Source organism: Rana temporaria, chromosome 7 (assembly GCF_905171775.1).
Source record: "Rana temporaria chromosome 7, aRanTem1.1, whole genome shotgun sequence".
In the NCBI taxonomy this organism is placed as follows: Eukaryota; Metazoa; Chordata; class Amphibia; order Anura; family Ranidae; genus Rana; species Rana temporaria.
This window is the reverse complement of record NC_053495.1, coordinates 31,643,827-31,671,189: the sequence shown is the minus strand read 5'-3', so window position 1 is coordinate 31,671,189 and position 27,363 is coordinate 31,643,827. Positions and strand designations below refer to the sequence as shown.

At 43.7% G+C, this 27,363-nt stretch overlaps 1 protein-coding gene across 1 annotated transcript in view; it reads left to right on the top strand.

The window, feature by feature from the left end:
* The window catches only part of ADAMTS9 (ADAM metallopeptidase with thrombospondin type 1 motif 9), a 350,073-nt gene that overhangs the window by 64,458 nt on the left and 258,252 nt on the right, over nt 1-27,363 (top strand). Inside the window, exons 4-6 of the mRNA XM_040359179.1 lie at nt 21,419-21,696; nt 22,793-22,876; nt 22,961-23,085. Of these exons, the coding sequence (XP_040215113.1) occupies nt 21,419-21,696; nt 22,793-22,876; nt 22,961-23,085 (487 nt within the window). The remainder of the gene's footprint in view (nt 1-21,418; nt 21,697-22,792; nt 22,877-22,960; nt 23,086-27,363) is intronic.

Genomic DNA, 27,363 nt, shown 5'->3' with positions numbered 1-27,363 from the left:
GTAAGGTAGGTTGAGAGAAGACGGCACATTAAATGGTAAGACCTACCCCGAAAATAAGCCCTACTGTGTCTTTTGTTGCCAAAATTAATATAAGACCTGGGCTTATTTTCGGGGAAACACAGTACTAGATTTTAGATAGGGATACCTGAGTAAAGGGGGCTGAATACAAATGCACACCACACTTTTTTCACATATTTATTTGTAAAAAAAAATTAAAACCATTTATCATTTTCCCTCCACTTCACAATTATGTGCCTCTCTGTGTTGGTCTATCACATTAAATCCCAATAAAATACATTTAAGTTTTTGGTTGTAACATGACAAAATGTGGAAAATTTCAAGGGGGTATGAATACTTTTTCAAGGTACTGTATATACATATATAAGACGGGTTTCCCTTTAATAAAAAAGCAGCCATCTCTCAGAGGATAGAACACGAGTCTTGATATCCCAGTAAGAAGCGTTGCACTATTCACCACCTCTATGGGCTTTGGTGTTCCGCCTCATTACTCGTGATGCAGGTAAGGGCTGGGGGAGTATAATCTAACTCTATTCATGCTTTTGTATAAAATCACAATGAAGATCTTCAAAGTCCTTGTTCAATTACCTCCTCCAGCACATTCCAGTTCATGCAACTTCCAGCCTGACTGTAGACCTTCCTTTTCTCTACTCTTCTAGTCCCAGTCATTAATAGTTCCCTATTCCCACTTTTGGGCTTGAATCCATTTATGGAATAACTTGTCCCTCCGCCCCCCTTCCCCTTTGTTTTCTCTGTTGGACCCCCTTTCCTCTTGCTGGAGGAACAACATGGTTGTTTACATTATATCACCCTTTTTATTCTGACACTTCTTGTGCAAGTTTTGGACAATTTTATGTTTTCATTCACTATCCTATTGTTTGTATGTTGACCTGTATGGGCTCTACTGTTGCTATACCTTGCCTTTCGAAAGGCAAGGTACGTTGCACGTGCCTTGTTAAAAAGCGTTTTTGGCTGGGTGAAGCAGAAAGGGATGTGGCTTCATATTTTTTTTGGTCCATCGTGAGCCTTTTGCCACGTACACATGCTCGGAATTTCCGACAACAAATGTTTGATGGGAGCTTTTGGCCGGAAATTCCGACCGTGTGTAAGCCCCATCGGACATTTTCTGTCGGAATTTCTGACAACAAAAATTTGAGAGCTGCTTCTCAAATTTTCCGACAACAAAATGCTTTCTCGTAAATTCCGATCGTGTGTGGGCAATGCCGACGCACAAAATTCCACGCATGCTCTGAATCAAGTACGAGACGGAAGCGCTCGGTCTGGTAAACCTAGCGTTCGTAATGGAGATAGCACATTTGTCACGCTGTAACGGACTGAAAAGTATGAGGCTCAAAAGCGCAAATCGGTTTTGTTGTCGGAATGTCCAATCGTCTGTTCGCGGCATTACTGTTCTTCCTCAATAAACGATCTTTCCCCTAGGACCCTTCTGTCAAAGTACATGCTGCACAGGCACTATGGGGCTCATTTTGGTCTGGCCACACTGCATAAGAAACCCACACATTTATAAAGAAGTGATATGCTTTACGAATGTTCTCTGCTATGCCAGCTTTGGGGCTCTGAAGACAACAGAGTGCATTAACCACTTCCTGACGGCCGTACGACTTTTTACGACTGCAGTGTGGATCTTAATTGCTGGGAGGCCGTCTATATACGGCCTCCAGCCACTGGGGGGCGCGCGAGCGCCACCGACGGCGGCGTGCGCATGCCCGCCACATCACTGAGATGCTGATGCGCGTGCCGCGCGTACGGCGGTTACAGAGACAAGGACGTGGATCTGTGTGTAAACACACAGATCCACGTAATGTCAGGGAGAGAGGAGACCGATCTGTGTCCCTTGTACATAGGGACACAGATTGGTCACCTCCCCCAGTCAGTCCCCTTCCCCCACAGTTAGAAACACTATGCAGGGCACACATTTAACCCCTTCCTCACCCCCTAGTGTTAACCCCTTAGATGCCAGTCACATTTATACAGTAATCAGTGCATATTTATATTATATTATATTATAAATGTGAATGGTGCCAAAAATGTGTCAAAAGTGTCCGATGTGTCCGCCATAATGTCGCAGTGCCGATAAAAATCGCAGATCGTCACCATTACTAGTAAAAAAAATTATAATAATTCTGTCCCCTATTTTGTAGGTGCTATAACTTTTGCGCAAACCATTCACTTATTGCGATTTTTTTTAAAAATGGGCTATTTATTATAGCAACAAGTTTTAAAAAATGGGCCATTTATTATAGCAACAAGTAAAAAATATTGTATTATTTTTTTTTCAAAATTGACGCTTTTTTTTGTTTATAGCGCAAAAAATAAAAACGGAAGAGGTGATCAAATTCCACCAAAAGAAAGCTCTACTTGTGGGGAAAAAAGGACGTCAATTTTGTTTGGGAGCCACATCGCACGACTGCGCAATTGTCAGTTAAAGCGACGCAGTGCCGGAAGCTGAAATTTCACCTGGGCAGGAGGGGGGTATAGTAAGCAAGTGGTTAAAGTGAGCCAAGAAGAAAGGTCACAAGGAAGCCCGTTTGCTCCTTTGAGCAGCGAGTACTCTGTGGGTCTTCACTGGCTACACACTGTGGCATAAGTTTGCATAGTACAATGGTATATAACAGACAACACATAGCTATAACGGTTCTCCATTATAAATGACCCCCTTATATCTGAGTTAAATCCAGTGCTTTACATACTGAAGATATCCTTTTGATTGCAAACATTTAGCATGATCTGCTGCCAATTCCTTCAAGACGTAAGTTTGATGTTGTAGATTAGGAAACCATTCAGCTACACTACAATAATAACATTGCGCTGAAAAACCTTAGTACAATGACATACGCACCTTAGCCAAATCAATAAATTTATTGCCCATTTGTCCCAGAGCATTAGAGCAAAACTTAACAGGGCTGACAGTAAAGAGAAGATAAATATTACATTAGCGTGGAAGAAGCAGAAAAGAGGAATGCTTCTGCGTCTTATCCTGCAACATTAATGAAACAACAAAACGCGGCGAGCATTGGCATTTATTAAAAAGAAATGATTTCTTCCACCTATAAAAACAACTCTGGGCTTTATGAGAAGAGGTTATATGAGTGTGTGAATAAGAATATCAGGTTCTAGTGCTCTCCGAATCTCAGTATTTATTTCCATAAAATTGTTTTATGATATGATAATGTAGCTGGTATGGGTGATGTAAAAACTATAATCTTGTTTCAGCAGAGCTGTTGGCAGAGAAATGCTTGAAGTAAGAAATCAGCTTTTCTGAAAATAAAGAGATAATGTTCACTCAAAACTCAGCGAAATGAAAAGAGGGGGGGGGGCGGTCGGCTGTCAATGCTGACCTTCCTCTGGAAATGCTAGTTGCCTGGCAGTTTCAAGATCAACACTCTCTAAGGGTACTGACCAAGAAAATATAGGCAGTAAGTGAAGGACTCCTGATATTTATACTTATTTGAGGGCAGGGGCTCATAGTAGACTGATGCCTTTTGCCCATAATTTTAAAAATACTCTTGGCTTTCCCTTTCAGCCTTCTGAGCAGCGGCGGTGCGTCCATAGTGGGCGCAGGAGCGCCGCCCCCACTCTCCTGCGCCGTCACTCAAGTCTACAATACATAGAGATTCATGCATTGCATGAATCTCTATGTATTGTGGCCGGCGCCGCTGCCGCCCACTATTCAGATGGCCGGCCCCCTGGTGCCGGCCATCTGAATAACATTAGTTTGTTGGTTTTTGGAAGTGCCTATCAGAGCAATCTGGCGGTTTTTGAGGTGGCAAACTGGCAGCAATTGATGGGCACAGTGGTGACAATTGATGGGCACAGTGGTGACAATTGATGGGTACAGTGGTGACAATTGATGGGCACAGTGGCGACAATTGATGGGCACAGTGGCGACAATTGATGGGCACAGTGGCGACAATTGATGGAACAGTGGTGACAATTGATGGCACAGTGGCTGTGTTTGATGGCATGGCACAGTGGCTGCGTTTGATGGCACGGTGGCTGCGTTTGATGGCACAGTGGCGACAATTGATGGCACAGTGGCGACAATTGATGGGCACAGGGGTGACAATTGATGAGCACAGTGGTGACAATTGATGGGCACAGTGGCGACAATTGATTGGCACAGTGGCGACAATTGATGGGCACAGTGGCGACAATTGATGGAACAGTGGTGACAATTGATGGCACAGTGGCTGTGTTTGATGGCATGGCACAGTGGCTGCGTTTGATGGCACGGTGGCTGCGTTTGATGGCACAGTGGCGACAATTGATGGCACAGTGGCGACAATTGATGGCACAGTGGCGACAATTGATAGCATGGCACAGTGGTGACAATTGATGGCATGGCACAGTGGCAACAATTGCTGGTACAGTGGAGACAATTGCTGGGCACAGTGGCTGTGTTTGATGGCACAGTGGCGACAATTGATGGGCACAGTGGTTGCATTTGATGGGTACAGTGGCTGCGTTTGATGGGCACAGTGGTGGCAATTGATGGGCACAGTAGCTGTGTTTGATGGGCACAGTGAGGCTGCAGTTGATGTTTTTTTTTCCATTTGTTTGTGCCCCCCAAAAAAATTTGAGCACCAGCCGCCACTGCTTTTGAGTCTCTCTATTGGCACAGGAGATTACCCATCATGAGGATATGTATCAGTGTATGGCCATCGTTAGATATCATAGCACTAAAAAAGGGCGAACCGAGCAGCACGTCATCAGGGGATGGCTGCAAGAGCTGGGAGAGACAGTCGGCTCCCGATGACAAAAACAACTAAGATGATGGCACAGGACCTGGTATTTATCGATAGATCACAACAGATCATCGCTGGATTCGCTAGGTGTGTGAGGTTGCATATTACAACCAACCTATTAAAAAGGATAAAAAAAAAAATGAAAGCAGGTGAAGTTCCTCTGTTATCATGTAAAGTCACTGAAAGGTCCACTTTAACCTGCCCACCCTCTTATATCTATTTAGATGAAGGGTTTCTTTGTCTGTGTCGATCTTTGAAAATCAAAGGTTCGACCGTTAAAAACAGACAAAATAGCCGTGTAAGTAACAAGCTCCCACCAAGGTGCAGAACACATTAAACATAAGGTCAGGCCGCTTCACATACATGTAAGAATAGTAACAGCACACTGTAAATTGTCATATTTGTATTTAGCACTGACTCCAAAATATACAGCTGCCTCACCCTGAAACCTATAATCATTGTTAAATTTAGCACCGCGCTCCCACTAAAACCAGCTATTTCTGTCCTGGCGAGTTGTGTTGTCTATCGCAAAGCCAGGGAACAATGTGTGGAAGTAAATAGGGAAATATAATCGCTCACAGCAGAAATCCTTCTAGGCACCAGGCCTCTAATTATTTATTTATATAAGTTTTTTTTGTTTTTACATTTTATACCGTGTGTTTTTTTTTTTGTTTTTTTTCTTCATCCATGATAATGAAGAGAAATTGATTTGTGTACTTGCTGCAGGAAGTGTTTGTCTCTCGGCCTATATGGGATATATATAGATATAAAGCATACAGTAAATGGCTACATAATTGGAGGAGAGTGACGTCAGGTAGAGGAGTGAGGCCACAAAAAAGAAAGAGAGGGCAAACCGACCTAGTGCATTATCCTAAAACCATTGCTTTATTAATATAAAAAGTGGGAAGTATTATAATCACAAAATTACAATTGTATCAAGCTCATCACATAGCACAGCATCATCCAATCCACAGAGCCTTCCTCTGAGAAAAAAGGCTAGTGCTCGAAACACGTTAGCCTATTGGATCTTCACCTTCTCCTGCCACATGGTATGATGCACTGTGGATTGGATATTGCTGTACTGTGATGACAGTAACTTTACGCCGGACGTAGGACTTTACGCGCACTGCGTCGGACGGACGTCCGTTCGTGAATCGGCGTATCTCCCTCATTTGCATATGTGAATAGAAAATCAATGGGAGCGCCAAATACGTCCAGCATAAATATGCGCCCACTCTACGACGGTGTAGGCAAGTTATGTCTAGGTTTGTAATAGTATTTGGCGTACACAAAATAGATTTCTATCCTTTGTGGCTATTGAATAATAGAGTAAATTAAAAGCATCTTTTTTTTTTTCAAGCATTCAAAAAATATGTCTTTTAAGGTGCCAAAAACAGAAACATCAATCTTAACAATAAAATCCAATTATGTATTATGCAAATACAATGCAAAACTTGAGCTAGTTTAAAACAGTGATAATTAAACACCGAACAATGGTTCACTCATTCATGGGCAAATTCCAGGTGTCATCTGCAAGTGTCATTCACATCTGTAGACACATTTAAGGTGCCATTGGCAAATTTTGCTTTAATTGGTGGTTTCACTAAATGCTTCACCAGGAAGTCACAATAATTAAAGAGGCACTGCACAAAATGAACATACATTAACTAAAGTGGTTCTAAAGCATAAACATTTTTTTACCTTAAAGTGGTTGTATAGTCAGAAGTTTTTTTTTTTTATCTTAATGCATTTGATGCAATAAGATAAAAAACCTTCTGTGTGTAGCAGCCACCCAAGCACCCCCTAATACTTACCTGTGCCCCCTCTCTATCCAGAGATGTCCCCAAATGCCTTGGTCCCCCCCCCCCCTCATGATTGGCTGAGACACAGCAGCAGCACCATTGGCTCCTGCTGCTGTCGTTCAATCTCAGTCAGCCAATGAGGAGAGAGAAGGGGCATGGCCTAGGTGCGGCTCCTCGTCTGAATGGACACAAAGAGCTGCAGCTTAGCTCAGGTGCCCCCATAGTAAGCTGCTTGCTATGGGGGCACTCAACAGGAGGGAGGGGCCAGGAGCTACAGACAGGGACCTGATAAGAGGAGGATCTGGGCTGCCCTGTGTAAAACCATTTCACAGAGCAGGTAAGTATAACATGTTTGTTATTTTAATAGAAAAAAAAACGAGACTTTACAATCACTTTAATGCATTAAGGTAAAAAAAAGTTTAGGTAGTAAGTAGTATTGCCTCCTCACTCCCGATATACTTATTTACTTAGTATACATATCCAGTGCTGAGCCTGTCTGTAGTGGCTCTTCCCGTTCTCACAGGACCACCGAGGGAAAGGCTAAAGGCAGCACAAATGTAATATTGTTAGTACTAATATTTAAAGCTTTTTTTGTTATGTTCGTACCATAGATTTACCCATATTGTCCTCTTCTGTGTTGCTCATGTTTAGTTGGGTCTTAATGAATCAATGAGCACTTTAATGCCTTTTTTTCATTTTCTGCCCTTGGGTAGTAACAGACACCACCAATAACCAATGTCAAGTGGAACTAGTGATCAGAGGTTAGCCAAAACCTGACCTGAATGCTATTGCGTTTCCTGATAAATCAACATCTGCCATAATAAAATAAACTTAAAGGCATATCCAGTTGCCCTCTAAAGTCTGTTAACGGGCCTATAGATATGATTCTCTCTCATCTAACTTAGGTAGTTACATATTCTGGTTGAAAAAAAAAAATATGCCCATCGAGTTCAACCAAAAAAATGAAAATATTTCAGTTAAAAACATGCATCCTCTAATTCCTTAATCCACATGTGGTCTGTCAAAAGCCAAAAAATCCTTATAAAGCATGCATCAAATAGCATAAAAAGAGGTAATCAAAGGTAATCAAATACTTACTGGATCAGCATTCTACAGAAGCATTTCTCAATCATTTACCCTGGAGGAGCCCTTGTACATAATGTTTGGGTCTTGAGGAAACCTTGCTAAAACGAATTCATTGATGGTCACTGGGAAATATGCACCCCTTACTTGGTGGCTAGCGGAAGGAATGCCCCATTTACAATAGTGTTCAGAATGCCCCCTTTATACACTGCCACAAAAAGATCATTGGTGTCACGTTGCTGGCTCTGCCAAGTGGCCCCAAAACCATACAGGCAACATCAGATCAGAGGTTAATCATCCACAGCTCAAGGAACTCCTAGCAAACCTAGGAACCCTGGAGAATGGCTATTCTGCAGCGTTATTTCATATATATATATATATATATATATACTAGCAAAAGTGTGCCAGTTTATTACTCTTAATAGTAACTTATATTATATGTTTAGAAACACACCCAACCTTGCTGGAAACAATGTACAATGAGTCAGCTTATATGGAAGTCTATCACACATTTCCTCAGTAAAGAACTTTACAGTTTTGTTTAAGCTCTTGTCGATGGTACTCATATATGTGGCCTCTCCGCGGCTGGGCGGTAACACTGAGAGGCCACATATTTGCAACCCTATGTTAACACTGTTCTGTGCTCTCAGCAAGTCACCGGCGGGGACTGGAAAGCTCCCAATGCATACTTGCGACCAGGAGCTTTCTGATCATGTGACCGCTGAGACAGCCAATCACAGCAGTCACATAACCCAAATGCCCACCTCCGCCTCCCGGCATTTAGAAGCTTTTAAAGGAGGTGGCGGCAGGGAGGGGTTAAAGGAGATTTCCTCCTTCATGGATATGCTTTTTCTGACATCTACTTGTATGACTCTCCTGTACTGTACTCCATAGAATAGCTTTTCTCAGCTTTTTCAGCACAGAGGGACCCTTAAAATAATCTTCCGGTCTCAGGGAACCCCTGCTAAAAATTACTACGTCTACAATATGTCCACAGTTTATGATACATTAGTGTGATGGTCATTAAGTAGAATTACCCTCTTAGGCCTCGTACACACGACCGAGTTACTCGTCGGGCAAAACACATCGTTTTCCTCGTCAAGTTCCTTGTTAGGCTTGTCGAGGAACTCGACAAGCTTGCTTTGCGTACACACGGTGAAGACAAAATCTCCTCGTTCTCAAACGCGGTGACATACAACACATACAACGGCAGGGGAAGTTCGATTCCACTGGCACAACCCTTGGGGCTGGTTTTGCTAATCTCATGTGTTTGCGTGTTAAGTAAAAGTTTGTTAAGAGACAATTTGCACTTTTCAGTCTGTTACAGCTTGAAAAATGTGTTATCTCCATTACAAATGCTACTTTTACTCCCGTCTCATACTTTATTCTGAGCAAGTGTGGGTTTCTTAGCATACACATGCTCGAGTTTCTGTCCGAAACCAGCCCGACCAGGAACTCGACGAGCCAATTTGAGACTCCCGACGAGGAAATAGAGAACTTGCTCTCTTTTTGGCTAGTCGAGTTCCTCGGCAGTTTCCTCGATTAAAAATGTACACACGACCGGTTTCCTCGGCAAAAAATCTCTACCACCAAGTTTCTTGATGGATTCTGCCAAGGAAACCGGTCGTGTGTACGAGACCTCACAGATAAAAAAATCAATGGTGCCAGTGGGAACTTATCTGAGAGGCAGAAATTGCTCATTGATCAAGGAACCCCTAGTAACCATTGGAGGAACCCTAGTTGGTCTAAAAAATCCTTTCTCAACACTTTTACTCTTAAGAGACCTTTGAAATAATTTCCAGGTGTTTGGGAAACCCCTGCTAAAAAGCATTATACCTACAGCTGATGGTACTTTAGCGTGATCAATACATTGAAGAACATAATTCATAATATAATTCCTGTCCCGTGGCGTACCTAGCAAATTTGACATCCAGGGAAGCTAATTTTACTAACCTGCTAAGAAATAATTGTCAATAATATATTTAAAGAATAACTTTAGAAAAGAAAGGTCAAAATTGTGGTGTCTCCTAACATTGGTGCTCAAAGTAGAAGTGACCCTTACATGGATGGTTAGTGGGAAAACTCTCCCCTTGCATTCTTGGTCAGTTTGGATGGGGATTCAATCCACCATTGCTCGAAAAACCCTTTGCAACCTCAGGAAGAAACATTCAACCCCAGGTTAAGAAACGCTGCTTAGTAGGTAAGAGTTGGACTCCCTATTTTAGATATATTCACAAAGTGAAAATACATTGTAGCAGTCAAATTGCTCCCTTGACACGCCTTTTGCTGCTATCAACTCTCAAACTAGAGCAGTTAGTTGATGTACAAAATCAAAAGCTGTACCGAGGCGTGTGAACTTTCATCATCATCAGCCAACACTTAGGTCTAAAAGAATGGAAAACACACCACTAAACAAGGCAAGGTTCATCCATCCATGTCATCCAGAATTGTTTTGCATTCTATTACACTCACCATAAGCTGATGATCATTAATTCTACGAGTAACTGAGACATAGCAAAACTATTCTCTATTTTCCAGTGCTCAGTGTATTTCTTTCTTTTTTCTTTTTTTTTTTTGCTTTGATACTATTTTATTTTTTATGCTCTCCATTAATAATATTTTCTGATCTTTCTAGAGCTAATAATTAACCCTTTAACACTCTGCTGCCCCTTCTCTGCATTGATTTAGCACGAGCTGCAGAAATGATCATGAAAGTGCGGGGTTAAGTTGTAAGCAGCAAGTAAATAGATTTTATATTGTTCTGCAATAATTAACTTTTAACTTTAAGCTCGGCAGCTACTTGGCGCAGTCACATGAGACCTTCAGATCACGTTATGTTATATTATGCGGCCCCTTGGTTTGCTTATGGGCACAGGAACACATCTTGACATGTAGTATACATGGCAAGCACCACATCTTATTTACTAGGGTTGTCCCGATACCACTTTTTTAGGACTGAGTACAAGTACCGATACTTTTTTTTCATGTACTCGTCGATACCGAATACCGATACTTTTTTTAAATGTGTCCCCAAATGCAGCCATGACCCCACATATTGCAGCCATGTCCCCCACATATTGCAGCCATGTCCTCCACATTCCAGCCATGTCCCCCACATATTACAGCCATGCCCTCCACATTCCAGCCATGTCCCCCACATAATGCAGCCATGCCCTCCACATTCCAGCCATGTCCCCCACATAATGCAGCCATGTCCCCCACATAATGCAGCCATGTCCTCCGTATTCCAGCCATGTCCCCCACATAATGCAGCCATGTCCCCCACATAATGCAGCCATGTCCTCCGTATTCCAGCCATGTCCCCCACATAATGCAGCCATGTCCTCCACATTCCAGCCATGTCCCCCACATAATGCAGCCATGTCCCCCACATTCCAGCCATGCCGTCCCCCACATTCCAGCCATGTCCGTCCCCACATTCCAGCCATGTCCGTCCCCACATTCCAGCCATGCCGTCCCCCACATTCCAGCCATGCCGTCCCCCACATTCCAGCCAAGCCGTCCCCCACATTCCAGCCATGCCGTCCCCCATACCTTGATGCCGCCGTTAATCAGCGTGCGGGGAACAGCTTTCGTTTGAATAGCTGTATCCCCGCCGCGTATAGACACTCCCCCTTGCGCGGGATTGGACAGATCATCCGTCCATCCGCGCAAAGGGGGAGTGTCTATACGCGGCGGGGATACAGCTATTCAAACAAAAGCTGTTCCCCGCACACTGATTAACGGCGGCGGCGGCTTTGCGGCGACGGGTTTGCGGCGACGGGTTTGCGGCGGCGTTGGGGGCGGGGGGCGACAAGTATTCTATTCTAGTATCGGGGGTATTTGCGGGAGTATGAGTACTCCCGCAAATACTCGGTATCGGTCCCGATACCGATACTGGTATCGGTATCGGGACAACCCTATTATTTACCCTTGCTTTGTTCTCTTATCTAAGCCATTGGAAGCTGGATTATTGGATGCTATGGCATTATTTTCTTAAAGCGGGGGTTCACCCAAAAAAAACATTTTAACATTAGATTCAGCCGAGTTGTCAGAATGACAATCGGCTGTTTTATTTTATTTTATCCCCGTACATACCGTATTTTCACCGCCGCTTACGGGTATGTCTTCTGCGGGACTGGGCGTTCCTAATTGATTGACAGGCTTCCGACCATCGCATACAGCGCGTCACAAGTTGCCGAAAGAACCTGGACTGCGAGTCGGCTCTATACGGCGCCTGCGCACCGACGTTCGGCTTCTTTCGGCAACTCGTGACGCACAGTATGCGACGGTCGGAAGCCTGTACATTAAAGTTGCAGAGCTTAGTTATAATGAATGGAAACCATAGATTTGCTGCTTTTTTTAGTCTTTCGTTATTCTTGCCTATTGTATCACCATATTTTTACACTTGGTTTCCGGACTTCATGCTAATTTTTTTCATGGTGTGATTTGTGCTGTGTTTCTATTTTGTACCTGTTGTAGCTTTAGGCCCCTTTCACATGTACGAATCCCGTGAGGATCCGTACATGTCTCATCTGCTTGCTCAGTGGGGATCACTCCGCTGATCCCCTCTGAGCCGACAGATGACAGGGCGGTCCCTGCACACTGTGCAGGGACCGCCCTGTCAGATCTCCGCTCTCGGATCGGGATCGGATGAAAACGGACCGTCTGTCCGTGTTCTCCCGATCCGCTCTGCAGACGGGTGGAAAAATAGGATTTTCCTCCATCTGCAAAATCCAACCATAGCGGGGACCGATGAGATTGGGTGTTCATCCGCTGACACCCGCTCTCCCATATGGATACATGTATGTCCGTATTTCAATCGAAAACGGATGGATGAAATACGGACGACATACTGCTTGCATGTGTAAAAGGGCTCTTAAAGTATAACTATAGGCAAAACTTTATTTTTTGGTGGAGTGGAGAGGTATTAGATTAGAACATCTGTCAGGTTTATATGTCTGTGTGTGTTCTAAAGATTCACCCTCTGTATAGGGTTGATTTACTAAAGGAAAATAGACTATGCACTTTGCAAGAGCAGGTGCTCCAGACCAAATGAGCAGAAGCCTTGCATCATCCAATCATCTGCAAGCAAAAATGCAGTTTTTTATTTTTATTTTCCTTTCACGTGTTTGGGTACCGTGGATGCCAACATGAACTGTGACATACTGAAGCAGAGCATGATCCCCTCCCTTCAGAGACTGGGCCGCAGGGCAGTATTCCAACATGATAATGACCCCAAAAACACCTCTAAGGTGACCACTGCCTTGCTAAAGAAGTTGAGTGAACATGCTCAGAATCATATCCAGAGGCTGTCTTTGGGAAATAGACGTATGAGTGCTGCCATACCCCCAAGACGACCACTGCCTTGCTAAAGAAGCTGAGGGTAAAGGTGATGGACTGGCCAAGAATATCTCCAGACCTAAACCCTATTGAGGCATCCTCAAATGGAAGGTAGAGTAGTGCAAAGTCTCTAACATCCACCAGCTCCATGATGTCGTCATGGAGGAGTGGAAGAGGACTCCAGTGGCAACCTGTGAAGCTATGGTGAGCTCCATGCCCAAGAGGGTTAAGGCAGTGCTGGAAAATAATGGTGGCCACACAAAATATTGACACTTTGGGCCCAATTTGGAGATTTTCACTTATGGATGTACTCACTTTTGTTGTCAGCAGTTTAGACATTAATGGCTGTGTGTTGAGTTATTTTGAGGGGGCAGCAATCACTGTTATACAAGCTATACACTCACTACTTTACATTGTAGCAAAGTGTCATTTCTTCAGTGTTGAAAAGATAGAAGAAAATATTTTCAAAAATGTAAGGGTGTACTTACTTTTGTGAGATACTGTGTGTATATATATATATATATATATATATATATATATATATATATATATATATAGATATATTTAGGCAAACCCTACTGTTCTGGTTAGTTAACATCCACATCTTTTGAGATCCTACCCAGAGCCCCTCTTCTGAGGTCAAAGGTTTTCACTCACGGAATGGATACAGCGCCCAGAGGCGATTCAGTTCGTATGTGCTGCGCTATATACGTTTTTCACTCACTCAGAAAGACCAGAATGTGGTGTCACATATGCATATTGGCAGAGAAAACTGGTAGTATGTTATATTCAGAAATTCGTATAGATCTAACTTTAAAATGATTAGTAATTTGTTGAAATTGACCAGACTTTTCATGGTAGAATTTCATGTTTGGAGATCAAACCAAAACAAGTAACAATGATGGCTTTCCAAAGGTGCTGTCATTGCTGACGTTAAGATCTCTGCCTGACGTCACAACACGCAAAGCCATTAGGGTCATCATTTCCCTGATGTAATCCACACGTGTTGTTTCCTCATCTTGTCTCCAAGCGTCTTTGCATCTAGGTGGCCTGATTGTGTCTTCGGCTCTGTTATTTTTAGCAGACTCGTTCCCATTTGAATCTGAGAGAGTTATGACTGAAATGGAGTAAAGCGAACCCGGAAATGAGAGAGGAGGAAATTGTGGCAAGTTCTAATTAGTTCAAAATGAAAAACATACCTAAAAATAGTCCTCAGGTTTGGAAAAGGTCATTCTGGCGTACGTAGACAAGCAGGTCCCTCCACATGGTATATTAAAGAGGCTAAATGGTTTGTGTGTTTGGATACATGTTCAGTAGGGCAAACAGCATGATCAAATTATAGTAATTCTGAGGCCTCGTACACACGACCGAGTTTCTCGGCAAAAACCAGCAAGATACTTGCTGTTTTTTTTTTGCAGAGGAAACCGGTCGTGTGTACATTTTTCCACGAGGAAACTGTAGAGGAACTCGACGAGCCAAAAAGAGGGCATGTTCTCTTTTTCCTCGACGGGAATCGAGAAAATTGGCACGTCGAGTTCCTCGACAGCCTAACAAGGAACTCGACGAGCAAAACTATGTGTTTCGCCCGTCGAGTTCCTCGGTCGTGTGTACGAGGCCTCAGCAGCCAATCAGGAATAATGATTGTTCTTACTGCATACCTCCCAACTTTCTGAGATGGGAAGGAGGGACACCTATCAGCAAAAGTATGTAGGCATAGGACACACCCCTTGCCACGCCCCCTTAAAGGAGAATTGTACAAAAAAAAAAGAATGGTTAAACCCACAAGTGCTTTTTTTACCACTACTATTCCTTTATATTGGCTTTTGGAATTTACAAATGCAGCAATTTAGAAATCAGATGAAAGGTTTAGCACTGGGAAACACTTTTTGATAGATAAAAAGTTCTACGATGCACCGTCGTATCTTTGTTTTGTATCCACAAAACAAGATACGACTGAATGGGGGCTAGATCCGACTGACGTACGTCTTAGTACGCCATCGGATCTTAGGTGCATATTTACGCTGGCCGCTAGGTGGCGCTTCCGTTGCTTTCCGCGTAGAGTATGCAAATTAGCTAGATACGCCGATTCTCAAACGTACGTCCGCCTGGCGCATTTTTTTACGTAGTTTACGTAAGGCTTTTTTCGGCGTAACGTTACCCCTGCCTCTATGAGGTGTACGCAATGTTAGGTATGGACGTCGGGACAGCGTCAAATATTCCGTCGTTTGCGTAAATCGTTCGCGAATAGGGCTTTGCGTAAGTTACCATCACGTCGAAAGCATTGACTATTTGCGACGTGATTGCCGTTCGTAAAAAGCGTCAATTATGTGGGGTCATACCAGATTACCATACAACACGCCCACTCCAAGCCTACTTTGAATTACGCGGGCTTACGCCGGCCGATTTACGTTATGCCGGCGCACATATGGGAGCAAGTGCTTTGTGGATACCCTACGAGCCACTCTGAGTTACGGCGGCGTAGCGCATATGAGATGCACTAGGCCTGCCTAAATATACGCCCCTTTTTGTAGATCTGGCCCAATCTTTTTTTGAAAAAATACACTTTAATTAATAATAAAAAAAAAAAAACGAAACAGTAAAGTTAGCCCAATTTTTTGGTATAATGTAAAAGATGATGTTACACCGTGAGAATCGTGATCTTTATTCTAAGCAAAAAAATCGTGATTCTCATTTTAGCCAGAATTGTGCAGCTCTAGAAATATAAATAAAGAAATACTGATAGGTGAAATAAAAATTACATTTATATGGTTATTACTGTTGTTACAGATATACCCAATACAGTTACCAGATTACACATTTTTTTCACCATTGAGGTCCTTTAAATTTTCAAGGACAAAACCTTCCAGGGACAAAACTTAAAAAATAAAGAAAACTCTCCTACAAGAAGAATCCATGTCAGGTTTCCAAAGGAATACATGTTGTTTTTTTCTTGCTCTTTGCACTTTTCTTGAGTGTGATGATCCCATTATACATTTAACTGTTTCACAATAACGTGTCTGTTTAATGTTCACATTAACGTAAAGCTGAGACTTCCTTATCATTGTTTACTACAACTAATTAAAACCTGTTTTATCCCAAAGGAGGTCTCACGGAAGTCAGAGGACATGCAAGCACGTTGCAAGGAATAATGCCCCTTTCTTTACTTCTATTTTTATACCACTAGATAACGTTTTTGTCCTTTATTATCTATTGTCTGCACTGCTATCAGTAGTCCTTGGAGCGGCGCCCATTATACTTTTCTCTTCTAGGCGGTAGTCTTAATGCATGGTCGTTCTTAAGAAAAGTGTGTCACTTCTTCCCTTTTTGTCCTTATGGAATTGAGCAATGTTCAGTATGGAAGTAGTAAACAAATGTTAAGAAGTGGCCCTATTTATAAAGACGTGTTATAAACACATTTAAATTGGATGAAAACCCTAACATTTCTTCTTTTGTCTGTTAAATATACAACGGAAAGTGTATTTTTCTACTGTATATGTTCCATAAGTGCAAATAAATACTAATGACAGTGTACATGCAGCTGCCAGGTGGGGAATCCCCTGCTTGCAACTGTTTGGCTTGGCATTGACAGCTGCATGCCGGGTTCTGCCAAACCCTTAACTGAACTCAAGCTCATCCCTGGTGTTTATGTTGGATAGGATAGGGGAGGGTTTAGGTAGTTTAGCAAAGGAAAGCTGGGCAGGGCTGACACCACAAAAATGCTATGGGCTAGATTCAGATAGCCCGGCGTTTTTTTATGCTGACGTAACGTATCTCAGACCGCGGGTAGTGGTGTGTCTCAGATACGTTACGCCGCCGTAACTTATGGCGAAAGTTCTGTATTTATAAAGGACTTGTGCCCTAAGTTACGGCAGCGTAGCGTATGAGGTCCGGCGTAAGCCCGCCTAATTCAAATGTGGATGATGTGGGCGTGTTTTATATAAATTTAGTGTGACCCCACGTATTTGACGTTTTTTAAGAATTCCAGTGCGCATGCTCGAAATTACGCCGCAAATCGTCAACGCTTTAGACGTGAACGTAACTTACGTACAGCCCTATTCGCTAACGACTTATGCAAGTGACGTAAAATTTTAAAAATTTGACGCGGGAACAACGTCCATACTTAACATTGGCTATGCCTCATATAGCAGGAGTAACGTTACGCCGGAAAAAGCCTTACGCAAACGACGTTAAAAAATCCGCCGGGCGCACGTACGTTTCTGAATCGGCTTTTTCAGCTCATTTGCATATTCTACGCTGAAATCTACGGAAGCGCCACCTAGCGGCCAGCGTAAATATGCAACTAAGATACGACGGCGTAACAGACTTACGCCAGTCGGATCTTAGCCTCGTATCTTGCTTTCTGAACACAGAAAGAAGATACCACTTCTTTCTGTGTTCAGTTGGATGATGCTGCCCCATGTGATTCTGGCAGCCATCTTGGGTCCGAAAGAGCCTAGTTAAGACCCTGGCTCCCAGGTTTGGTGAACTTTACGAGAGTGGATATTGTAGGGCAAGATACCCCATCTGTTAGGGACAGTACTAGCAGTAGGAAAAGGTTCCTGGCGGGGAGAGAAAGTGTAGGGGTCGCTACTCCTCTGGACCTCATCCCGCTTGGGTGCAAGATGGCCAAGCTGCATTCCGCTATTTTAACAGACGCTGTCAGTTCAGCTGATACCTGCTCTCTTCACATTACTGAAAACTGTCAGTGTACCTGGTTGGGCAGCCTTCCCACTGGGTTTGGTGAGAACTGTTGCTTTTTGATTTATTTTGATACAAATTTTCCATGGTACCTAAGTGAATGCATTATTGCCACCACAACATGATGCACCAGTGTTGTCAACCTAATCAGATTGAAATTTACTGACACAACACCCAAAATTTACTGGCGCAGCCAAGTTTTTACTGATATTTCTAAAAGTAAAAAAAAATTGTTTTAAATGCAAATTTCAGTATTCAGGGGCAGATCCACAGAGCTAGTACGCCGGCGTATCTACTGATACGCCGGCGTACTTTCAAATTTCCCGCGTCGTATCGTTGTTTTGAATCCTCAAAACAAGATACGACGGCTTCTGGGTTTGATCCGACAGGTGTATGTCTTCGTACGCCTTCGGATCTAAGATGCAATTCTTCGGCGTCCGCTGGGTGGTGTTCACGTCGCTTTCCGCGTCGGGTATGCAAATTAGCTATTTCCGACGATCCACGAACGTACGAGCGGCCGTCGCATTTTTTTACGTCGTCTGTAGTCGGCTTTTTCCGGCGTATAGTTAAAGCTGCTATTTCGTTGCGTATAGTTAGACTTGCCATGTTAAGTATGGCCGTCGTTCCCGCGTTTAATTAAATTTTTTTTTAGGAAATTTAGGGACGGCGCATGCGCTGTTCATTCGGCGCGGGGACGCGCTTTATTTAAATGAAACACGCCCCCTAATCGCCGATTTGAATTCCGCGCCATTATGCCGCTTGAGATACACTACGCCGCCGTAACTTACGGCGCAAATTCTTTGGGGATTCGAACCGGCCTAAAGTAAGTTACAGCGGCGTAGCGTATCTCACATACGCTGCGCCCATGTATTTGTATGTGGATCTACCCCTCAGGCTACAAACAAGTACAATATGCAATTAGCAATGTGATTTAAGGTAGATAATAAGGAAAAAAATATTTCTTATATTATTTTCAATATAGTAAGTAAGTTGCTCAGGGACAGGATTCAGGAGGATAAGAAATTAGATTGGGTCAGGCACACACATGAAACTGACTGTCACAATGACAATGACAGCACTGTGCAGCACCACAGATCACCGACACGACACATCACGACAAGTCACAGTGACAGTCTTTCTCCATGTCTAGTGGTCCCTCCAGTCCACTCCAGTCTAAACAGCACAGAAAGTCCCGTTTCCCGCCTGCCTTGCTCCCGGCCCACACACGAGGCTCTGGCCACACTGCTTGGCTCCATTACTCCATGAGATCACATGACATATGCTCAGGCACCACCTCCGCCAGAGCCACCCAATCACACTGTAGCAGGCACTCGGATGGTCTTGGCCGGCTTCGGACCGAGCCAAGCGTCACAGACATATATATATTTTTTTTAATTGTTAATTTATGTTAGGAAAGAGACCCACATGGGCCGCAACGGTAACAAACAACTTATAACATGAAGAATACTGGCACATAGACACAAACATAGTTCTATATACACTGCTATGAGATCAGGCATAGTACAGTCAGCGTAGTAATACAGCCAGGCATGTATAAACAATATACAACATAATGGCCCGGATTCACAAAGCACTTGCGCCGACGTATCTCGAGATACGCAGCGTAAGTGCAAATATGCGCCGTCTTATCTGTATGCCGTGCCCACAAACTGAGATACGCCTAAAAATAGGCTTCATCCGACCAACGTAACTTGCCTACGCCGGCGTATCGTGAGCGCATATTTACGCTGGACGCATGTGGTGCTCCAATTGATTTCCTATTAAAATATGGAAATGAGAGAGATACGTCGATTCACGAACGTACTTGTGCCCGGCGCATAATATACGCGGTTTGCGTAAGTCGTACGTCCAGCGTAAAGTTATTCCCCATATATGAGGCGCAACCCATGCAAAGGTATGGACCAGGGAACACAAGCCGTCGTATCTTTTGTCGTTTACGTTGTACGTGAATATGACTAAGCGTAGGTTACATTCACGTCGTAGGCAGTGATCAGGCGTATCTTAGGGAGTAGTTCCGACGTGATTCTGATCATGCGCACTGGATGCGTCCACGGGACGGCGCATGCGCCGTTCGTTATTCGTAGCTTTATGGCGCTCGGCCCATCATTTGCATGGGGTCACGCCTCATTTGCATGGCTCACGCCCACTTCCACTTACAACAACTTACGCCTAAGAAACACAGCGCAGATTTGGTAGCAAGTGCTTTGTGAATTCGGTGCTTGCCTCTCTGCGCTGCGTCGGCGTAGCGTAAAGAAGATACGCTACGGCGGCATAAATATGCGCCGATGTATGTGAATCCGGGCCAATGTATTCCCCCCTTCGGTGTATCCTATACCTGGTCTTGGTCTACTGCCCTGTAGTGTGGTTAGGAACAAAGGTTATTCTCCCCTCTCTGAGAGATCGTGCTTGTGCCATCAGCCCGGTGAGGTGTGATAGTGCAGCCCCGTGGGTTCCGTCCTTTTTCCCTGTTCTATATGTCTTCTCAGCATGGGAGCCAGCAGAAAGAAAAAAGAAAGAGAGAAAAAAGGGGAAGAAAAACAAAACAAAAAGGGGGGTGAGAGACAGTCTAGAATTGGAGAGAAGTCGGGGGAGGGGGAGGAATGGGAGTGCATGTACCCACAAGCATGGCGGACCCAGATTCCTTGTTCGGAATAGAGTCATTAAATGACACAGGTCTGACGGCGAGACGCAGGGGGTGGTGTACGGGGTCCGCTGTGGTCACACAGCCATATTTTCTAACTGGGACATTTTCCTTTTACTGGCAGGAGAAAATTACCTGTTTTTTACTGGCTGCCAGTAAAAATACTGACAGTTGGCAACACTGTGCTGCACCCCACCTACAGGTTGGTTAGCATAAAGCCTCGTACACACGACCGAGAAACTCGACGGGGGCAAACACATCGTTTTGCTTGTCGAGTTCCTTGTTAAGCTGTCGAGGATCTCGGTGAGCCAAATTTCTCCATTCCCGTCGAGGAAAAAGAAGACATGCTCTCTTTTTGGCTCGACGGGATCCTCGACAGTTTCCTCGTCGATAAGTGTACACCCGACCGGTTTCCTCGGCAAAAAAAAAAAACAGCAAGTTTGCATGAGGACTCAGTGTTAGGAGGGGGACGGGGTCAGTTTTAATAGAAGTTAGGCAAAAAAACATCGTTATTGACATCCATGGTTGTCAGAATATCTAAATGGTGATTGCATCTGATTGAAGGTAGTCGCTGTTTCTCCAGAAATTTCCACCCGACTCCTTTGCCAAAAATAGTAAAAAAAAACTACTTTTTTCAAACCAGGAGTAGTGCCCACAGAGCCGCCCACACAGCTCAAATATTGGCCCATTCAGCAGGAATCAAGAAATCAAGTTGTCTATGGCAGCCTTTACAGTGGTGGAAAACAATAGACTCTGTGTGTGGCTGAATACATTTTAATTTATCTGCAGGCATGCTGACTACATTCTCTGAGATACAGTTAGCCACAAAAAAGGTGGAATTGTTCTTAGGTGCACATTACAATTATCCTTTAAAATACATCCTCAATAAAAGTACCCTTTAGCTGTCCTAACTGGTTGGATTTTCCTCCCAATCTGGGAAATTAATTATAAAATACGATATAAAAAATAGAAATTGTTGAGGTGATATTGCCGGTTTGTAGTATATTCTTTTCTTACTTTTGTCTCTTTTTAAAATCTCACTTCAGGTCAAAAACAAAGTAGAATCAAACAGAGGAAAAGGGGAACTCCAAAGGAACAGGAGGGCGTCTTTTCAGATGGGCAGAACATGAGAGACGGGCTGTTAGAAGACCAGGCGCCCTCATTGGATAATGCTGATAAGATCAATGGAACACAAACTCTAAGAAGAACAAAGCGTTTTTTGTCCTATCCTCGTTATGTTGAAGTGATGGTGGTTGCTGACAACAGGATGGTGGAGTATCATGGGGCTAATCTTCAGCATTATGTTTTAACACTCATGTCTATAGTAAGTATCTGAACTTTGCTTCTATCACTTCTTATGGGAGGAAACATCTAATGCCCCGTACACACCATCACTTTATGTGATGAAAAAAAATGACGTTTTTAAAAACGTCACTTTAATTGACCGTGTGTGGGGGAAAACGTCATTTTATGTCTTGTAAAAAACGACCAAAAAAAATTGAAGCATGCTTCAATTTTATGTGTCGTTTTTCAAAAGTGCACTTTTTACTTCACAGAAATTGACCGTGTGTAGCAAAAAACGTCGTTTTGTAAGACGTTTTTTCATCCACGCATGCCCAGAAGCTACTTCAATGGTAAAACGTGGTGGAACGTAACCTCACTTTGCAAGAACATTGTGAGAAAAACGATGGTGTGTAGGCAACTTCGTCTTTGAAAATTGAAGTTTCAAAAACGTCATTTTTTACTTCACAGAAAGTGTCGTTTTTTTTCATCACATAAAGTGATGGTGTGTACGCGGCATAATGCCGCGTACACATGACCGTTTTTCTGGGTTGTAAAAAATTACATTTTTTTTTATGTCATTAAAAACGATCGTGTGTGGGCTCCAGAGCAAGGGTCCTACTTTGATCCGACTTCAATGATATTCAATGGGCTGAAGTAGGATCAAAGTCGAACCAAAGTAGTACAGGGAGCATTTTCAAAGTCGGACCAGTTAAGACGGCTCTCATAGGGAAACATTGATTTTCACACGTCATGTGACATGAGCTACCAATGTCGGAGCGTTTGTCAGACCAGTGTGAACCCGACCTAAGGAATTGATGGGAAATCTCCTTTATGGGGCACAGATGGCAAAAAACTGAGAGGGTTATATCCTTATTCTACTCTATCCCAAAAAGTTTTAGACTTTAGTTCTACTTTAAGAATATTGTAAACAGTGAGGCATGACGGCAAACATACTAAAAAAAATGATTTAGGGCTTACCTTATACTTTATTACTTAGAACCTTTCAACTCAACAATATGTTATATCCTCAAGACAGTTCACACAATGAATTCCTTGTGGTGTGTGAATAACAGTAACGCTTGGTTAATTTTGAATGAGATTCTGAAGACCATCCTGATTAATTCTCTCTCCTGCAGGTAGCCTCTATCTATAAAGACCCAAGCATCGGTAATTTAATCAATATCGCCATAGTAAAATTAGCTGTCGTCCATGATGAACAGGTATGATGTTTCCTTGTGTGGTTTTTGGCATGAAAAACTGTGCACAAGCTTTACTAGACTATTCTTTGTCTTTATCCCTACCAGGAGGGTCCAACAATTTCTTATAATGCTCAAACTACATTAAAAAACTTCTGCATATGGCAACAATCCCAGAACAACCCCGATGACAGCCATCACTCACACCACGATACAGCGGTACTCATCACAAGGTGGGGACATTTTTTATGTGTCTGTTCAAATTAAAAAGCTTATTGCATTTTAGATTGTGTTAGTATGTTATTAATATATTATATTATTAAAGGTAATAACTGTCATGAATATAATAACAACACATTTTTCAGCCATTTTTAATGTTAATTTTATACTATGTACAGCAGTGGTTTCCAAACTTTCTAAACAAAGGCTTAGCTTACTGCCCTTCAAACTTTAGGGGGGCCAGACTAGCCAGTGGGAGCAAAAAATGACCTGGGCCCGGATTCAGAAAGATTTTACGCTGGTGTATCTATTGATACGCCGCATAAGTTTTAAGATGCGCCGTCATATCTCTGCACGGTATTCTTGAAGATAGATACGCCTGAAATCTGGCTTCAGCCGACCGACGTAAGTCTAAGTACGCCGTCGTATCTTGGGTGCATATTTACGCTGGCCGCTAGGGGCGCTTCCGTTGATTTACGCATCGAATATGCAAATGACCTAGATACGCCAATTCACAAACGTAGTTCCGTCCGACGCATCTATAAACGCCGTTTACGTAAGGCGTCGGTCCGGCGTAACTTTGCCCCTCATAAAGCAGGGGTAAGTCATGTTAGGTATGGACGTCGGAAACGTCGGAACAGCGTCGTATTTTACGTCGTTTGCGTAAGTCGTCCGTGAATGGGAATGGGCATAGGTTACGTTCACTTCGACTAAACATTGAGCCGGCTTAATTTACGGAGAAAATTCGACATGATACTCAGCATGTGCGCGCATGCGCCGTTCGTTAGGTGCGACATTTACGTGGGGTCACGATTCATTACCGTACAACACGCCCCCTACCAGCCTACTTTGAATTAGGCGGGCTTACGCCGGCCCATATACGGTACACCGCCGTAACTTTGGGCGCAACTTCTTTCTGAATAAACTACTCGCCTGACTAAGTTACGGCGGCGTAGCGCATATGAGATCCGCTACGCCCGCCTAAAGATACGCACATCTTTCTGTATCTGGCCCCCGGTGTCAGTGGGTGTAAACAGCGCCCCATCTTTAGGTTTTGGGGGGAGGAATAGTGCCCAATCGTTGGTGTCAGAGGGAGGAAAAGTGCTCTATCATTGGTGTCAGTGGGAGGAAAAGTGCTCTATCATTGGTGTCAGTGGGAGGAAAAGTGCTCTATCATTGGTGTCAGTGGGAGGAAAAGTGCTCTATCATTGGTGTCAGTGGGAGGAAAAGTGCTCTATCATTGGTGTCAGTGGGAGGAAAGGTGCTCTATCATTGGTGTCAGTGGGAGGAAAGGTGCTCTATCATTGGTGTCAGTGGGAGGAAAAGTGCTCTATCATTGGTGTCAGTGGGAGGAAAAGTGCTCTATCATTGGTGTCAGTGGGAGGAAAAGTGCTCTATCATTGGTGTCAGTGGGAGGAATAATACCCCCATACCCCATCACTGGTGTCATTGGGAGAAATTGTGCCCCACCATTGATGTCAGTTGGAGAAATAGTTCCCGGTCATAAATATTAATGAGTGGAATAGTGCTTCATTATTTGTGTCTCTAGGAGGAATACAGTGTCAGTTACAGATCTAAATGCTTATAAAGTGTGATCTTGAGTTTTGCTTTAATTTGTTAGTGTATTTAAATTTGCTAGTACATCTAAAGCCTCATACACCCGATCGGATATCTGATGGAATCTAGTCCGATGGATTTTTTCGTCGGATATCCGATGAAGCTGACTTTCATCAGTCTTGCCTACACACCATCAGTCAAAAATTTCGACCGTGCCAAAACGCAGTGACGTAAAACACTACGACGTGCTGAGAAAAATGAAGTTCAATGCTTCCGAGCATGCGTCGACTTGATTCTGAGCATGCGTGGATTTTTGACCGATGGACTTCCACACAGACGATCGTTTTTTTCTATCCGAAAAATTTAAAACATGTTCTATTTTTTTTCACCGATGGAAAACAAACCGATGGGGCCCACACACGATCGGTTTGTCAGATGAAAACAGTCCAGCAGCCTGTTTTCATCGGACAAACCGATCGTGTGTACAGGGCTTAACACTCCCCTCCTCCCAGACTGACAATGCTGCTGTTAAAAGGTGCCCCCTGTGCTCTTTTATCTAAAGCAGGGATCCTCAAACTACAGCCCTCCAGCTGTTGGGGAACCAAATGTTCCATGAGGCATTGCAAAAACTCTGACATTCACAGACATGACAGGACATGATGGGAATTGTAGTTCCTGAACAACTGGAGGGCCGTAGTTTGAAGCAAGTGTAGTATTCACAAAGCACTTGCTCCGTAAGTTGCGGCGGCGTAGCGTAAATGGGGCCGACGTAAGCGCGTGTAATTTAAATGTGGAAGGGGGGGAAGATTGACGTTTTGTACGGACGGCGCATGCGCCGTCCGTGTACATATCCCAGTGTGCATTGCTTCCAAGTACGGCGCAACGACGTATTGGTTTCGACGTGAACGTAAATTACGTCCAGCCCTATTCGCGAACGACTTACACAAACGACGTAAATAATTCAAATTTCGAAGCGGGAACGACGTCCATACTTAACATTGGCTGCGCCTCCTAATACCAAGAGCAACCTTACGCAGAAAAAGCATTTACGCAAACAACTTAAAAAACTACCGCCGGGCGCACGTACGTTTGTGAATCGGCGTATCTAGGTAATTTGCATATTCTACGCCGAAAACAACGGAAGCGCCCCTAGCGGCCAAAGTAATATTGCACACAATTCTACGCCGCCGCATTCAAGTTACGTCGGCGGAGGAAGCCTATTTTTTTTAGCGTATCTGCCTTTGAGAATCGGCGTAAGGATACGCTGGCGCGGATTTCAAATTACGGCGGCGTATCTGGAGTTACGCCGCCGTAAAAGGTACGTGAATCTACCCCAAGGTTTGATGTCATCGGTCATGGTGATGCCATAGGGTGTGTGCTTGTGGCCACTGCACATCGATGTTGGCCGCTTGGAGATCCGATCGACTACCTCTCTTCCAAGCTCCTCGGAGTTCAATGTACCCTGTGTGTGCCACCTGATCTGGGAAGATCAGCTGGCGGCATACGTGCCATAAGAGTAAGCAGAGTGCTTATAAGTTCAAACTCTTCAACAAGCTGGCAGTGATGACATATCCAGGTGTCCTGGTACTACGAGCCTTCACTGCTTTTCACATCATCTACTCCTGAGGAGGACAGCAGTAAAATTATAGTTTTAAGAGAACAGAGAAGGTACAGTTTATTTTCTGCTGATGGGGCTCTGCTTTTCAGATTTCTCAAAGATGGAGAAGCAAAATCTGATATAAATGAAGTGAGCGATTAGTTTAACACACTGTCAGGGGCACATTTTTCATTTACTGAAACTTACGTCAACTTGTTAATCCCACGGCTGAGGTAGTGTTCCTCTGCAAGGATCTGAGATGTGCACAAATAAAATACTGCTTTATGAATTAAGATTTAATGCATGGAAAAGTCTGGTATGTGGAAATAAAGTATGTAATCCTTAGCCACTACCCCCAGCAAATGGAAATAACAGAAAATACAGTAGAAGACAGAACAAAAAAACGTTTAGGAAGGCAGTGGTGGCATAAATTGGAACTGAGTCTATGGCTATGCATTACATTTTTCATGCAAAATTCTGAAACTGTTAAGCCCCGTACACACGATCGGACCTTTGTCCGACCAAAATCACATCGGAATTTCCGACGGAATTTCATCGGAGTAAAAGAGAGCATGTTCTTTATCTAAACTCCAATGGCATTCATCGGAATTTCCGATGGGGCATACACACGGTCTGAATTTCCGATGGAAAAAGTCCATCTGACTTTTTCCATTGGAAATTCCGATCGTGTGTATGGGGCTTTAAAGTAAATCAATCCTGAGGGTAAATGCCTGTTAAAGCGGGAGTTCACCCAATGATTTTTTTTTTTATCTTTCCCCCTAGATGGATGCTCGTTTTGTCTAGGGGAGTAGGCTAGTTGTTTTAAAATATGAGCCGTACTTACCGTTTTCGAGATGCATCTTCTCCGTCGCTTCCGGGTATGGGTCTTCGGGAGCGGGCGTTCCTTCTTGATTGACAGTCTTCCGAGAGGCTTCCGACGGTCGCATCCATCGCGTCACTCGTAGCCGAAAGAAGCCGAACGTCGGTGCGGCTCTATACTGCGCCTGCGTGACGCGATGGATGCGACCGTCGGAAGCCTCTCGGAAGACTGTCAATCAAAATAGGAACGCCCAGTCCCGCAGCCCATACCCGGAAGCGGCGGAGAAGATGCATCTCGTAAACGGTAAGTACAGCTCAT